The sequence below is a fragment of the Erigeron canadensis genome, chromosome 8 (assembly GCF_010389155.1).
Source record: "Erigeron canadensis isolate Cc75 chromosome 8, C_canadensis_v1, whole genome shotgun sequence".
Classification (NCBI taxonomy): Eukaryota; Viridiplantae; Streptophyta; class Magnoliopsida; order Asterales; family Asteraceae; genus Erigeron; species Erigeron canadensis.
The window spans coordinates 7,657,217-7,675,413 of NC_057768.1; the positions used below are offsets into that span (position 1 = coordinate 7,657,217).

Below are 18,197 nucleotides of genomic sequence, written 5' to 3' on the forward strand. Positions count from 1 at the left end.
AAAAAGATGTAGCTTCATAGTACGCTAGCAATAACGCCATGTTTTCAAAAAAAAAAAAAAAAAAGATAGATTAAGACGAAATGAAAGCCATTTTTGTCGACGAACAAGGAAACCAATGTAAATGCTGCCGATACCACAAACTTTATTTATAAAGATATTTTGATAAACAATGTCACACAATCAATGACGAAGGTTTAAAAGAAACACATGAAAGGCAACTGAAATCATGCATAAGGATCAATTGCTTATGCATCTTCCCAAAAAAGTCTTACTATTCTAAATGGAATGACAAAAATTAAGCACTTGAACTCATGCGCTTGAACTCGAGCCAGAGTGTTTGACGATCGTCTGTTGAAGTTCTTCTTTCTTGGCTCCGACGACCTTGTCAACCTTCTTTCCATCTTTCAGAAACAAGAAAGTTGGCATTGCTTCTACCCCCCAATCTGCTGCAATTTCCTGTAATGTGAAAACTTTCATGTATCATGAATTCAAAACTATTCAAATGCTTCAAATGTCATTTGTTGTTTTTGTTTTACAAGCATTCGCTTTTGTAAACAATTTCATTTTACTTTTCGCCAAGAATCAAAGACCTAACGGCTCTAATACAAACAAAAGGACAAATTGTATACATCTAAATGTTTCTATTTCATTTTACGAGCACTACTGTTTTAGACCCTTTTCATTTGCTAGACAAGAAGAGATCAGATAAGTAGGCAAGTAGGTCAATGAGATTCTAGGACAAATTGTATACATCTAAATGTTTCTATTTCATGATCACACATTCGTACAAAAAGTAGCCTTTACAATCCGCATCTTGTAAAAATATTGCTTTGTTTACAATGAAGGTAAAATGATTTTTTTTTTTTTTTTCCTTAACAATGTATAACACATCACAATAGAAACATTTTCAACAAGCAAAATAAAAGATGGGATAAATGCGTAAAAATGTAGATAACTAAGATCGAAAAGTTATAGTGTCCAAGAACTTTTGAAAACCTCTATTGTATGCACGAACTTTATAAAATTGTTCAAATCATGTAACTCACTATGACCGACCAATTAAAAACTTGCACGTGGCAGCTCATATAAGGTGCTACGTTACATGATTTGAAAATTTTTACAAAGTTCGTCCATACAATAAAGGTTTCTAAAAGTTCGTGTACAATATAATTTTTCGGTTCTAGTTACATAGATTACCGGGCACTAATCCCAATAAAAGATATATACTATGGCCAACGAGCTTAGTTTGGTCTGAGCATCCAAGGGCATTGACGTTTAAAGAATAGTTTGAGGTTAACTAACTATTAACGATTAACATTTTTCATTGAGAAAAAAAAGATATACATGGGTCTTAAAGATCAAAAGTAGGACCTTTCTTATTTTGTCTTTCTGAAAAGTAAAAGAGAAATGTTTTTACCTTTAACTCATCCACATCAACTTTGAGGAAGGTAACATGGGGCATCTTTTTAGCCAATTCTGCAACAAATGGAGCAATAGCTCGACAAGGTCCACACCATGAAGCAGCAAAGTCTACCACTACCTGTACTATTACAAACCACCTTTAGATCCACTTCAAAAATAAACATCTTTCTCTATAAACTCATAACCTAGCTTATAATATCACATCTTCATCAAACTGATTGATTCAGAAATTAAAACATCATAATCTAGTTCACTCTCTTTTTTTTCCAAAAACAAAGTTAGATTAACAAAAGATGTTGTGCTCGATCATTTACTAGTAAAAAAAAAACAACATTCTGCCTTCATCTTTGGTAAAAAAATAAATAAATTTGTATCTGTACTTTTAGTTTTGTATTTTAAGATACTATATATACAAGAATAAACCAACATGTAAATCAACACACAAGCCTAAAATTAACTTTTTATGTTTAGACTTGAGCACAGATCACTATTTAAAATCTTAAATTCAAACAAGTTCCGTTCATCCGTAATATGTTTTAAATGACGAGTTTAATAAAATATCTTTTAGTTTCTAATATTTGCACTAAAATAAAATGGGTAGATGCATTAAGGGCGCGTTTGGTTTACAGAATGTTTTTAGAAGGAATAGAATCTTTTGAAGGAATTGAAATCTGATGGAATGGAATTTGACGGAATGTTTTTCATTTTTTTAAGGTTTAAGTGAGAAGGAATTCCTTCATCCCCATGGAATGGAGATTCTATCAAATGAAGGAATGTTGACATTCCAACGGAATGATATTCCTTCGCCATTGAGCAACCAAACGCACTAAGGAATGAAATTTAATTCTAATTCTATCAAATTCTATACGAATCTGTGAATCAAACACGACATAAGTTTTCCCCCTGATAGATGAGTTTTTTGACTTAGATATACATCACCTAATTAGGTTATCAGGTGATCGTTTCCAACCATTCCTTGGCAACCCTAAGATGTTTACTAAGAAAGGTTTTGAACAAGACCTTTTGTTAGAAAAAATGACGTCAGGGGAGGTTCAAGTTATTCACGTGCCTTAAGCCCTTGATATACTCATGCTAACCTGGAACCACTACTTTATGACATCTGACCACTAGGCCACATTGACGATGGTTTTACACTATATTAAGAGTTTTATTAAAATACATATCATATTTGATGTGAGAATTTTTGAACATAACTAAACATACATAAGCTTTAACCATATATTGTATGCCATTTTAGCCTTTTAGGACAAAAATGAACAAACGAAACCTCGATCCATTTATGTTCGTACCTCTAAATATCTAATCAAACAAACAATTAATATTTTTCTTGTGTATTTAATTATTCTTTTAGTAATAAGCCAAAAGTCCAAAACGATTTACAAATTACAAGTTTTTGGTTCCGTTACGATCCTAAAAGCAGGCTGCCAAGAGAAAATCACATAACTTAATTATGAGGTTAAAACCAAATCAATCAATAATAATAAAAAAAAAAAAAAAACAAATCGATTTTAATCACAATCTTCATAAAGTACATGTATGTATGATCAACCGATATTGCAATATGTATGACATTGACATCATAAAACACATTAAATCAAGGAAAAAATATTATCGAATAAATGCATCAAATCACAATTGTTATTATTATTATAGTTTATAAAAGAATAAATATATAATCACACGTACCAATTTTGTCTTGTCCTTCTGGATATGTTGATTCCATGCATCAACAGTGTGGCAAGTGATCACTTGTCCTGCATCACCCATTTTCTTAATCTCAATAAAATTAGGTAATATTTGTGTATTTTTTGTAAAATAAAATATTCAATTAGGTTTGTTTTAGAGGATCCCTTTATGCTCCTTTCTTTTTGGGATTAGGTTAAATCGTAACTAATGATTTTAAATGCATCATATCTTCATCTAATAAAAGCCCATACCCAATTTTAACTAAATTTGAAAATTAAAAAAAAAAAACTACAAATTTTACTATATATACTTATATTTATTTTTATCATAATCCGGCCATCGATAGAACTAATTATTACAAGATCGATGCTATAAAAAATGTCGCGTCCTTGAACGAATGTTATAAGTTGTTAATGAATAGAATTGTACATTTTAATAAGTTGTTCATCCTAATATAATCAGTCTAGGCGTCTAGCAAATCTTTATTTGAATTACTTCTAAGTTCCACTATATTTACACAATCTAGATGAAAACAACAATTGGTATACCAAATCTTCATGCAAAAAGAGTCTTAGAATACCATCAATGTAAAAATCGACCACGAAGATACTGCCTACGATTTAATAAGGTTTTTGAAACCGTAAATGCCCAAAGATACCATCCAACAAGAAGAAAAGCAAAGAACACAAAAAGGCAAGATCATTAACTCCTCTAAAAGTAACTCCATCAATAAACATAATTACAATTGGTCGAAACATAGAGATCATATACATCCATTGTCCATCCAAGCAACACGCCACATTAACCACATTCCACCCACCACCCTGCAACTTCAAGTTAAGATGTTATATTCATCACCCATAAATCCAAATATTCAAAAGAGCTTAAACAAAAAATCTTAAATCATGAAACCTCTTATCAATTTATCAAAAATCATAGAAGACAACTGAAAAAAGCAATCAAACTATTAAGAACCATATGCGAGGTTTTTGTTTTGGTTTTTTAATCAAAGTAAGTTATTGTTTTATTGGGCTTTTCTTACACACATTTAACAAATTCATGCACATTCGGTAACATTACAAATCAAAATGGAAAAACTATTCGTTTTTTTCTCTCGCTCTACACCTTAAAAGGAAAACACCCCTGTTTGGAGAAACTCGGTGTGAAGTGGTGGAAGAAAAAAATAAAAAAGAAAAGAACAATGAAGAAGAAACAAGTTCAAGGGGGTTCGGTTCATCGATCATTTCTTCTGCTCAACTTACTCTAACTTTTCCATTACTCTCTCTCCCAATAAACTCTCTCTGTTCTTCAAACTTTCACTTTAACTTTTTCTTTCTCTGTTCTTGCTTCTTCATCATGTCTTGCATTAAACACCCTTTATCTTCATAATCATGAAAAAGGAAAACTTTTCTTCATTCTCACATTCACCACCGTAATAAACTTAATTCAATTACCTGCAAGTGTCGAGTAAATAATCAAAGAAAAGACATAGTTAGATCATCAATGCCCATCAACTACTAACCCCCCCCCCCCCCCCCCCCCTCCCCAATTCATCTAATATAAATACCCTTGATCTTTCTTTGTGTTGAAACCACAACTTTTTTCCACAATCATACCTATATTGTTCACACTAGCAACTACACTACTCAAAAAAAAAAAAAAAGTATCCTTTCATTTCCTGGGAAGCATGCAACATCCCGTATGAACCTGGAAAGTGCTAAACCATATGAACCGACATGTTTACTAACTAGCTTCACTACAATGACCAAAACCAAACCACTGGTGAAAGAAGGAAGAGCATCGATTGGTCTTCAGCTTTCTCCACAAAGCCTAATAGACTATGCCAATGAATTTCAGTGCCCATATTCATGCAGAGGTGTCATTTGTGATCCAGACCTTGACATTTAAATAATCCAAATATATTAGCATACTAAAATTTAAAGAGAGTTCCATGAAGGCCACACGGTCAAAGTGTATCAAACAGACAACCGTTATTGGTTGGATAACATCTAGATTCTTGAGGTCGACGAACAAGAGAATCATGATCGGTGAAAGCCGACAACCACGGGAATACAATTAAAAAAAAGACTTTGTGATACTTTTAAAATGGGAGGGCTACACTACCCTTGTGTTGTGTCAATGGAGATATACTTTTAAAATGGGAGGGCTACACTACCCTTGTGTTGTGTCAATGGAGATATACTGCTATGAAGAGGCCGAACGTGCATTTGATGTGGAATCCGAAACTGCTCCTCTTTATCGTCCCACTCTTGAAGATTTGGTGAACCGTATGTATACTGCAGTCCCATCCCCCTGAAGATTTGGTGAACCGTATGTATACTGCAGAACACGCCATGCTAGTTATGGGGGTTGCCACCATCTTTAAAAATACGAGGGAACATCTTTTCCGGGTAAAAAACAATTGGGCAACAAATGGGGAATTCTGGGCATTAAGGAGACCATTTGAGGCTATTTTAGGGTGTTATATTCCCATCCTCAATCAAAGATCTATAAGATATGTACTTCCTTAATGGATATGATATGTGCATACTCTTGGCTTGCAATGCATCCTTGCTTTGCAATGCATTGCATTGCAAGCCAAGAGTATGCACATATCACATCCATCAAATAAGTATGTATCTTGTAGACCTTTGGTTGAGGATGAAAATATATATATATATATATATAACACTCTAGAATAGCCTCGAATGGAATCCTTGAATGCCCTACAACTCTCCATTTGATGCCCCAACTGTTTTACCCGAAAAAATGTTCAAAGAGATTTTAAGATGTGGTGTCAATCCCCACAACTAGCATGAGTGTCTTGCTTTATGATCATATTTAGGATTCGCCAAACCTTGAACAGTGGAACGACAAAGAGAACGAATTCTGGACCACTTCAAATGCAAATGGGACGCTCCATAGCGGTACATATGCATTGCCACAACGCAAGGGTAGCATAGCCCTCCCACTTTAAACATATATCGCAAAGTCTTTCTTTAATTGTATGTCTCATGCTTGTCAGGTTCCACCAATCATGATTGTCTTCTTCTTCGACCTCAAGAATCTAGATGTCATCCAACCAATAATGTTCGCTCCTTTGATACACTTTAATCGTGTAGCCTTGACAGAACTGTCTTTTGATTAGATTAAACTGATAACTTTAGGTTGTTTCAATGTCATGGTAAGGATTACATATGACGCTTCTTCATTAAAGGGTGCGCTGGAAATCATTGGCATAATCTATGATGCTCCGTGGAGAAAGCTCAAGCCCAATTAGTGCTAAACATGCTTTCACTAGGGTTGTTTCGGTCATGTTGGTGAGGGTCGTGGGTAAACTTATAGGTTCCACCTTCTGGTTTAGTACATCATCGGTTTCTTCTTGAATATTGCATTCTCTCAAGTCAATAGAAGGTTACATTTTTGCTGAAATGTGTCACAATGAATGGTATGAATGGTATATGTATTGCTATGTGAAACCAGAGAAAGATTAATGGGTATTTGTTTTGGATTGGTTGTGAAGAACTATGAATAAGTAGTTCATAGAGGGTAAATGCATTGATGATCGAGCTAGGTTGATAGCATGATACCTTTTTTTTTCTTTTTTTGGTTGAAAGTTGCATGGCTACTACGAACGACTTCCTTTTTTGCCTTTTTATTTAAAAAAAAAAACTTTAATAATTAGATTGCGATTAGTGAGATGTTTACCGAGACATCAGACATGACGAACAAATGCGGATGAAGTTTACGATTAAATAAGGGTCGCAAGTAAACGGGTCTTTGATTAATGCCAGAAATAATGAAGAATGGATAATAGAGTCTTTGTATGCGTTTAATGTGAGAGATTGTGTAATGATTAAGTTTAAGTAAGTTCACATTTTAGATATGTTCTTTTACGCTGGTTGTTTTTGACTCCACTCGAAAATCGGATGAGTTTAACTATAGTTTTTTCATCATATTTAGTTGGAGTAGTTGTACATCTATATCTAATTTACCTTCCAAAATAATAAATTATCTATACTCCTAATAAAGGAGCAGCCCGTTGATATATACTAAGCATTAACCAAAGAATATAAATTCTTACGCTTAAGCTATGTCATCATAAAAAAAAAATGTCACCTTAGTTTATATGGTTGGCTTAAGAGTTATATGCAAAAAATGTTTCTTTTTAATTAAACTTGGTGATTTACTAAGTTTTATGTTCAAATAATATCGTTTATATTATTTGGTTATACTTATACTTTATTTTATCACTCTTATTAATATTATACTAGTCATCTAAAAATATAAGTTTTATTACTTGGTTGAGGCTTTTGTTGTTCTATATTCACTTATTTACATTTTTAGCCATTTCTACCATTTAGGTAGACACTGAAAGCAGCCTCTCTACTTAGGTAGAGGTAAAATCTGCCTACATCTTAACCTCTCCCATACACCGTCGAGGTATTGGGGCTCAAAACCCACGAAAGGAGGCACTGAGCAGTTACTTACTTTTTTTTACATTTTTAGCCATTTGCGCACTTAAAATGTTTTAGTTCTTGCCGTTCAAACGAAATATATTTTAGTTCTTGGGTTTTCTGTTTTGCTATATACTCGTATATATTATTATTAAATAAACGAGATACGTTATCCGGGCACCCGGGAGACATTATATTTATTGTATTCCATGCTATGTAAAAATTATTACATGCTTTTAGAAACATTATATAGCTCAAAACCTGAGTTGATATTGATTTTTTAATGAATAAGCAATTATAAATTAGAAAAAATCGACAGTATAATTTTATAACAGATTAATATATTATATAAATTCTAAAAGATAATAAGTATGAACGTAAAATATTTAAAATAAAAAATAATAATAATACAAACATAATTAAAGCTAATTTCCCAAATCATTGAAAATTAAAAGTGAAACAAAAATAATCCATAATAATAAAACATCAACCGAAATAAACGTTGAAACTAATAAGTATTGCAAACAAATTTTTCGGAGATGGTTAGGTGTATATATTCAAAACATACACCCTATTGTTATGTGTATATATACTATGTAATAGTTCACTTGTAATAAGATGGGATAATCTTAAAAATGTTACAAACTTAAAAAATAATAATATGCAATTAAAATAAGTGATCTTTTGTAAACAAATTGAAAGCAATTTAAAAGATCAAAACATAATTTATTAAGCCCAAAACATAAGAAAATCAAGTGGCCCATTAAAAAATGAAAACGGGCCCAAAGAAATAAAATGGCCTGTTACTATTCTTTGCACGCATTTCCGTACCTTTTGCTTTTAATATATATATTAATGTTGATTAATTGTTCATGGTCGAATTCAATCTTTTACCATAGTATAAGTTCAATCAGTGACGAAGCTAGAAATTTTTGAGTGGGGGGTCGGGATCTAAATTTTTTTTTTTTCCTAACGCTATTTTTCGGGTAATATGTTCGGGTCGGTGATTCGATTCGGGCCGGGTCAAAAATTAAATACTATTATCATAAAAATAAATGTTTCAATCACCAAAAACTAAACACTTGTCCAAGACAAAGATAAACATTAAAAAAGAGACAAACAGTTGGTACTTGGTTTGATTCAATGAAGTTATGGGCTAAGTAAGTAATTAGGTTATGGGTTTTAGTTTGGGCTAAATAATTTTGAATGGGCTTATGTAAAATGTAATAGATCAATTATATTGCTTGGTATATAAAAATATTTTCACAATTAAAATAGGGGTCGAAACCGAATATATCAAAAAATTTCTACACGAAACATATATACCCCTTACATCGTAAAAAAAATTTCAGGGGGTCGGGTGCCCCTCCCCACACTATGGTAGCTACGCCCTTGAGTTCAATACGTCTAGTATTTACTGGATTTTTCTCATAATTCAATGAAATGTATACTATTTTTAAAAATTCACTAAACGTTGTTTCTTTACTAGCATGGTACCCGCGCATTACAACGGATATCATAGTACAAGCTTGTGTGTGAACGGCGTGTGTGAAATCATGTAAGGGAGTCGGCGTATGTGAAAAAGAGAATTTTCATGGCTGCCATGTTTTAGATATAGGGTTGTTTTTCATGGAGAGGGTAGTTTAGACATTTCCTCTATGTAACTTTCACATGGGGGCTATTTCTTTTATTATATAGTGTAGATAAAAGATCATTCTGTCTCAAGCTTTAGGAAAATACCAACTTTTTATTTTATTTTAAAGTTACAACATATTTAACTTGTTACCCACCAAATTAAAAGCTTAATATGGAGAGAATTAAATTCATCCAAGTTGACTTATTTTAAGAACATAAATCCAGCTTTGCAACCATAACTTTAAAACTACATTTGACCAAACTTTTTTTTTAAAATTTTGGAGTTTTCAACCAAAACAGTGAGGTTAAAAAAATATATATTTAATAAAATAGTGTATTTTGAAACTATTTACTAAAAAGGTGTAATTATGTTTCTATATTTTTTAACACTTTTTTGTTCTTTTATTTTTATTTATATACACCTCAATATCTTTCTTAAAAAATGACTCACCTTAATACATCCAACTCATTATCCAACATTTTAATTATTTAAGGAACAACAAAGTTGTTTGTGATTCTTTAATGCACAATAAGAAACAAAGTTATTGTTCCCATTTCTATACCGAACAAAAGAAAGCCAAGACTTTGCCATTCAATGTATCTTTTACGAATCTCAGATATTTGTTAGACATAGTTCACACTCATATAATGAGTCGGATGTATTGAGTTGGATGAATGATAAAGATAAAAGGAATGAAAAAGAATTCAAACACAAATACACCATTTTGACAAATAGTTTTTAAAGTACACCAATGTTTATATGTTTTTTAATTACATTTTTGTTAAATTTTGACCTCAAACTAGTGGCCATTCAAATTTAGACATCTTGAACTTGATATTAGTTAAAAGAATGGTTCAAAAATCCATTCCGATTATCGAGTTATTGCCTTAGTAAGTTGAATAAATTTTCTGGTTAGTTTTTTTTTTGTAACACCAATTCACTTTTAACTAGATTAATTAGTATTCCAACTACTTAGTTTGTCAAGTCTAACACTATAATATTTGTCTTGATATGATTCAATTTTTATGTTTTTACTGAATATATAACACTTTCTATAGACCAAATTTTTGGATTAAAATGGTGGATTAATATACATGTGCTTATATGTACTTTTGGTTCATTATTCTAACAATATATTGCTAGTCTTATAAAAAAAATCCATAGTTTCCCATATAACTCTTACAAATCCAGAATATTAAGCTTGTTTTAATATACTCATTTATCATATAAAGATCCATCTCATGTTCCATATCAAAACCAAGTTCGAATTAAGCAAGTCAAACTATACAAAACCTATACATAATACAAGTGTAGATCTAACTATTTTTCACATAAGCACTTAACCATCTTTTGTATATCTTTTGGAAACCACTTTTCTTTGAAAAATCACAGAATATTTATGCTTCTTTTTATGATTTCATAGAGGCCACTTAATTTATCTCTTTGATATGGGTTGGATCTTTGAACCATCTCATAGATCTAGACATGTATTTGCCTTTGGAGGTGGGTTCTACCAACATGTTTATAAAAACATTTTCAGCAATTAAATCTACATATAAGTAACATGTTTATGAAATGAAAAAAGGGTTTGTATACAACCTATAATGGCTCAAATATATGACTTTTGAGGGCTGAGATCCGTGGCCTTTAACCTCCAAAAACTCCAAGTATTGTTTATCCTTTGCTCCTTTACAAGTTAAATTATTATTGTTATTTGTTAGTTGATTGTTTAAGATGATTTTGGGGTTGCTATTGGTTTTTGTTTTTCTTGGTTTTGAGGCTGCTATTCACGAGCAAAAAGAGAGGAGGAGAACAGAAAAGTCTGAGAGATAAAAGAGGGAAGAAAGCGTTGAGAATGTAAATGAGGAGTGTGATGTAAATGTAGAGAACGTCATCATGCTTCTTCTTTAATTGGCTGTTGTGTGTAAAAGTCACAGGGTAACACCACCAGACTATTAGCGGCAACATCACTGCAAATAGTCGGTCTCCCGACACCTGCAACATTGACTGACAAAAGCACGTTTACGAGTCGCCGCGTCAGAGGTATTAGCGGCGACGTCGCCGCTAATAGTGGGGCCCCCTCTGACAATTCACGTTTAGGAAGTCTCGGGAATCCTTATTCGCCACGGATAGGATAAGAGTATGGCAGCCCTTTCTGAAATTCGTTATTGGCCAGAGTATGTCAGCCCACCATTCAGGATAAGAAAAGCCCATCTTGATTCTGCAGTATAAATTGTATATTTCGTAGCGGTCGTTTTCATTCGCATAACTTTTAGTTTTCATACGCATAACTTTCGTTTTCAATCTTTTAGTTTTCATACGCATAACTTTCGTTTTCAATCTTTTAGTTTTCAAAGGCATAACTTTCGTTTTCAGTCGTTTTCATTCACAAATTTCGTTTTCAAAGCCATATTCCAATTATATTTAGCACAAGTATATTGACGTATATATATATATTATGAATATAAATATAGATATTATACATATGTGTATATTATGAATAGTTAATGAACTAGATGTTTACTTGAATTGTTTCAGATGGATAGTTTGGAGGATATTTGGGCAGACCCAGAAAACGTACGTATTGAAGTGCCGGATAATGTGTTTGAGCAACCTGATGCAGACGGTGAATTTGAATGCGAAGCTGGGGACTTAGAAACCGATGAGGTGTTCGGTTCCGTTGAAGAATTGACGGAGTGGGCTCAAAAAATAGCAATGGAGTTGGGTTATGTTCTAGTCATACGGCGGACGAACAAAAACTCAAAAGAGGTGGTCAATAAAGTGACACTTATATGTCACCACGGTGGAGCGCGCGATGCAAGGTTAATTGGGCCACCCAAACGGTCCACCAAGATAGGTTGTCCCTTCACTTTAATAGGCCGCCCTGGGCGTGATGGTGGTTGGAGGGTAACTGTCAAGGATGGGAGACACGATCATGATCCAACTACCGATCTGCAAGGGAATGCGTACGCGAGACGGATGACGGATGAAGAAAAGGAATATTTAGGAAACCAATCGGATCGCGGTTTGTACCCACGTCAGATCCTGGTAAACCTCAAACTTGAATTTCCGGGAAACCTGACTCGGAGAGGAGACGTTACCAACTTCCTGAAATCGAGACAGAGGTCGGGCCAAGCACGGCGTACTCCAATGCAGGTACAAACATCAAATTAGTGATTATGTACTACGTTGTTGGAAGTGACTTATTTACTATATCATGTTCACTTTTCACATGTTATGTTCTCAATGTTGCAGGAGAAAAACTATTTTTACCAGTTCACCATAAATATCAAAAATGGACGTTTGGAGAACCTGTTTTTCATGCATCCAACATCAATGACCCTATGGCGCGCATTTCCCTGGGTTATTGAAATAGACTCCACGTACAAAACCAACATCTACAACATGCCGCTAGTTGAGATCATCGGCGTGACTTCAACGGGCAAGACCTTTGGTTTAGCGTATGCGTTTATCGTAAACGAGTAGGAGGCGAATTATCAATGGGTGTTACGATGTCTCAAGTCCACCCTTGTTGAAAGCTTTGCCGTTCGTGTCGTTCTTACTGACAGGGAGCTGGCCCTGATGAGAGCTTTGAAGGTTGTTATGCCGGAAGCGAAACACCTGCTGTGTAGGTACCACATATGGCAAAACATAATCAAACACTGCGAACTGGCACTATGGATGAAGAAAGATGTTAACATTGACAGGCTTAACGTTTGGTGGAAAAAAGTCTATCAATCTCGGACTTTTGACGAGTTTAAGTCATACGAGAAGGAGTTAAAGAATAAACTGGCAGCTTTCCCAGGCGTTTACAAGTACCTGACCGATAATTGGTTGTCCCCGTACCGAGAGCAGTTTGTGTCATGTTGGGTCGATGAACACCTCAACTACCAGAACCACACCATAAACAGAGTCGAGGCCGAGCACCACCTGCTGAAGGAAGAGTTGAGGGGGAAATGCACATTTACTAGAATCCTGCAATGTGTTGATTCCGTCCTGATCGGTCAAGAGACAGAAATAAGGGGTCAACTGGAGTACAGCAATGGGACCTGGAAGGGGAGTCATAACTACAACTGTATGAAGGACCTGTTGGGAAAGGTTTCACATAAAGCTTTGGACATCATGGCTGGTGAAATCGTACGCTTAGACAAAGTCCTTAAAAGACACGTAAAAAAATGCGGGTGCAAGGTTCAGTCTAGTTGCGGGCTACCATGTGCCTGCAAGATTGCCGAGTACATGCAGCGCGGTTAGTACGTTTTATTACATTTTTTTCCATCAATATATTGCCTCAAAAATAGCCGGAAAAGGAGCCCGGAAGCCGGGGGTGGCCGGATTGTTGATATAGAAGGTGAGGGGATAGATGGCCCGGAGGTTTTTTTTGGATAGCCGGATTTTTTTTTCCCGAAGGTCGAGTGGTGTGAAGAAGAAGAGATAGATGAAAGGAAAGAAAGATCTGCGCGTTTAAATCTATGTAGTCTGTCAGTGGGGTCCACTATTAGTGGCGACGTCGCCGCAAATAGTGGGGTCCATGGCACGTGAAACGGTCGCGTTGAATCTCTGCAGTTTGTCAGTTGGGACCCACTATTTGCGGCGACGTAGCCGCTAATAGTGGTGGTGGGGGTACCCTGTTTGACCTGGTCGTGTTACACGCTTCGGTGTAAAAAGGTGTAAGGGAAGTTGTGTACGAAGGAGGTGTTATATCTAATATATAATACTATCTTATAAATCATTTTGCTTTTTTTTTTAATTCTCAATTAAGGATTTGAACTATCTAAATTACCTCTCTTATTTATTCATTAATTTAAATATCTTTACCTAATATACCTATAATACCCTTCAATCTCAACTACTCATTTTGATCTCTCTTCTCCATAAATCAATTTTTCCTCTAATTCATTCAAATCTTTTATCTCAAAAACCGTATATCGATAAATTATAAAAATTGCATGGTGTTCTTAAAATTTCATGCTCTTTCATTAGAGATGTCATTCAATATATTTTCGACGAATTTTTAAATCCGAGGGCTGAACCCATACGACTAAGGCATTTGGCTATCATACTCTATAATTTGCCTATCACCTCCACCATCTCACCGCCGCAACGCGCGACATTATCTCTCGTACTTTAAGGAAAATGATCGATCTCCTAAAGATCCTCCTAAAAATCCTCCTAAAATCTTCAAATCATTACATGTGCTATCCACTAATTCTCTTTCTTAATCTTACCCCCTGATTTTCCCACATGTCATCATCTCGTGATTAGGAGAATCTTTACACTATTTAGTTAAGATGATTAATTATCTCCCATACTTTAAATGTGCCATATTTTATAAATTAGAATTCAAATTTTTATACATTATAACTTTTATAAAAATGTTGATGTATAAGCAATATATTTGCTTTGCCTGTGTATACGTAAATGTATATGAGCACCACTTCTGATGATCAAGTTATTCGTTAAAAAAAAAACTTTTTTTTAAAAACTTTTTATCAATTTAAACTTTAAACAAAAAGTCTTTTAAATACTTTTAATTATGAAACAAAGGAAAAAGAGAATGTAAAATTCTTTCAAAGACTTAATGGTAAAAAGCATGGGCAAAAGCTTGATAAAATAGTAAAAAACTTTATAAAAAGATTTATAAAAACCGAATTAAGTATTTCGGAGTGTAAGTAACTTTGCAACTTTTCGTGTATGCATCAAAAAATTTGAACATTGTATGTAAGTATTTCGCTAAATTGAACGCTTAATGTAAACATGTATACGTGGCAACCATATGATCTGCCCACGTAAAAGTTTTTGATTGGTCAAAGTAAAAATTTTACATTAAGTTTTCTTCTTAGCGAAATACTTACATACAATATACAAAATTTTTAATACTTACATACAATAAGATATATTACAAAGTTACTTACATTCTGGGATACTAAACCCATAAAACCTCCATTAAAAATGTATGTATAATTTGTAAGTTTCTATTGCATCTCTTATTATTGGCTAATATTTTCTTTAAATGTATACGTTTCAATCTTGTTATTAGTTCATGGCATCCTTGTTGTTCTAAATAGTATATAAACATTTTATAACCTATAAGTTTACTTGCTTATTTTGATACATTTAATTTCATACCTCTTAATTGTAAAAGATAGGTAATTAGTTGTGAGTCCTATCAACCTAGCTAGAGCATCAATGTATTTATTGTCCGTCAACTACCCATTAATAATTAGTTCTTCACAACTAATCCAATAAAAATACCTATTCATTTTTCTTGGTAATTTACATAGTTGAAGAATAAGATTAGTGATAATGATTGATTTCAGAGTCTAAAATAATATCAAGGTTGCAACTCGCAAGATGACACGTTATTGAAAGTAGAACATTTTGCAATTAACAAATGACAAATTCGCGTTATTAGCCAAATTTTATTACGATTATACTAAATTAGTCATGTATTTTTAGATTTTCACAAAATAACCAACAAAGTCGCAATGAGATCTTCAAAATCGCAACAAGAACTTCAAAATCGCAACGAGATTGTGCATAATATATAGCAACGTAATTCTCATAATCGCAATGCGATTCTGATATGGCCATGTCATATAATCATGTGATTTTCTCTTAACTAATAAACAATTTATTAAAAGTCTTAACTCGTGTAAGCGTTTGTTTATACATTCAACCTTTATCCATAGGGCCATGTCATATTGGCGGCTAATTAAATAAGTAAATTCCATATGCACAATTCATACTTGGTTGACCAATATGTGTACATGGTTCATACGTGTAGTTGGTTGACCAATAAAATAATGGTTGATCACGTATGAACCAAGTACAAATATTAGAAGTTTGTTTAACATATACACCAATAAAAAAAATACGTGTAGTTGGTTGATCACGTATGAACCAAGTACGTATATTAGAAGTTTGTAAACATATACACCAACAAAAAAAATTTAATATAGAACTATGCACAAATTTTAGAACTTTGTAAGGTATATGTATCAATAAAAAAGTTAACCGTGTAACCATATATAAAAGTGAAAATACATAGTTGATCTAGTGATTTATTATTTAATTTAATTTTGAGACCAAACCCTCAAGGTTATGAAGGGACACTTTGAGATATTTTCTAAAGGTGCTACTCGACGATAGCCGAGATATAGTTAAAACACTAGCGGCTACCCGTAGTAATGTAGTCCGCGACACGTTATTTTTAAGAACACCTTAATTATTTCTTTAAATTTTAAGACAACCGGCCTTTTCTATTGTATAAATAGTGCCACAATTCTTTTGTGGATACCTTCTTAAAGTATAGTTAATTTTTATTTACAATAAGTGTTTGGAGTTTTCAGTGGAATTCATAGCATGCAAATTCTTTACTATATTTGAGAGCTTCGTAAATCCGAGCGTTTGGTTGCAGAAAACACCCCTTGTTTTCCATTTCCGTTTTCTAAGAAAACATAAAAAACAGAAAACGTGTTCTAATCATAGTTTTCTAAGAATGTTTTCCAAAAAAAAAAATCAAAATTAATGTTTTCCATTTTTCCATAGATAACTTGAAAACATCTTTTTTCTTTTTTTTCCCCCATTTTTCATTCTCATTTTCTATTTCATCCCCCCCCTTACATCTCTAACATTTTTCTAGTTTTCTAATTAGCACGCGTTTTCAAAATTTTTATTTGTTTTCTAAGAAATAAAAATTCCTTTCATTTTCTAGAAAATTAAAAATGAAAAATTTGAAAACATTTTCTACAACCAACCCTTGTTTTTCATTTTTGTTTTCCAAGAAAACATAGAAAACAGAAAACGCGTTCTAATCATAGTTTTCTAAAGATATTTTCCAAGAAAATAAAAAAAAATATTTTCCACTTTTCAATGGAAAACTTGAAAACATTTTTTTCTTGTTTTCTATTTTCCATTTTCATTTTACATCCCCCCTTCCTCTCACAACCCTAACATGTTTTCTAATTAAAACGCGTTTTTAAATTTTTCATTTGTTATTAAATACCTATTTAGTATTATTTTTGAGTGTATTATAATTGTATTTTGACTATTTTCATTAAATTTCTAACAATTTTTGTAGAATTTTTATAAAACAATAAAATATATTAAAAATAGTCGTACCGGCCAGTATCTACGGCAATACCGATAATTCTGGTAATACCGGAAAAATTTTCCATACCGACAAAAATGCCAGTTTTTAAAACATTGGTGCTAAGTGAAAATATTACATATTTTCCAACACTTCCAAAAATAAAGTGTTATTCTTTTTATAATGTATTAGCACGGTATCCGCGCAATGCGGCGATGGTTGTGGTGGTAACGGTGTGGTGGTGAGGTGACTTTTGGTGGTGGAGGCGGCGTCGAGTTTTGTAGATTATTGATGTAAAGGTAATTGATGTAAAAGGTTAATGAGAATATTTTGGATAAATGAATGATATTTAATGGTGTTTTAGATAATTACTTCATAACTTTTAAAGAGATAATTGTTTTATTTATTAAATAGTATAAAAGTATAAGTTAGGTATATCAGGGAATTATGATTAAGAAATAAACGTATTTTAGGTATAAAAAAGTGTTTAATTTCTTAAAATATTAAAGATCAATATGTTTTATAAGGGGTTATAAAAGTATATATTATTAATTATTAATAAAATAGAAGCTTTACACAATCACAATTTAATGTGTTGATTTAGTTGCTTGCTCCTTATATTACAGGTGACATAAAAGATATAAGTAATATAACATATATTTTTAATTATGTAAAACTGAAAATCAGTATGAAAAAGATATATAACATATATTTTTGATTGTCTGAAACTATAAGTCAAGATGAGTTGGCAACAAAAATTGTCAAAGGGGTTAATCGATCATTGTATTACATAAGCATATGAAGTGTGAGATGGTGGGAGAAAAAATGAAAAAGAAAAGAATTATCATTGTATCACATATGCATATGAAGTGTCAATATACTTAGA

At 32.9% G+C, this 18,197-nt stretch overlaps 1 protein-coding gene and 1 long non-coding RNA gene across 2 annotated transcripts; both read right to left on the bottom strand.

Moving 5' to 3' along the window:
- Positions 1-128: 128 nt before the first annotated feature.
- On the bottom strand, positions 129-3,333 carry LOC122579554 (thioredoxin H-type 2). The gene is made up of 3 exons (XM_043751744.1): positions 3,130-3,333; positions 1,418-1,540; positions 129-456 (listed from the first exon to the last, which is right to left on the bottom strand). The coding sequence occupies exons 1-3, from the start codon at positions 3,208-3,210 to the stop codon at positions 310-312; spliced, it is 351 nt and encodes a 116-aa protein (XP_043607679.1). The 5' UTR covers positions 3,211-3,333; the 3' UTR covers positions 129-309.
- Positions 3,334-4,094: 761 nt separating this feature from the next.
- On the bottom strand, positions 4,095-11,096 carry LOC122579555. Its single transcript, XR_006320664.1, has 2 exons — positions 10,822-11,096; positions 4,095-4,583 (listed from the first exon to the last, which is right to left on the bottom strand). It is a non-coding gene; the product is annotated as an uncharacterized LOC122579555 (long non-coding RNA).
- Between the last annotated feature and the right edge of the window lie 7,101 nt (positions 11,097-18,197).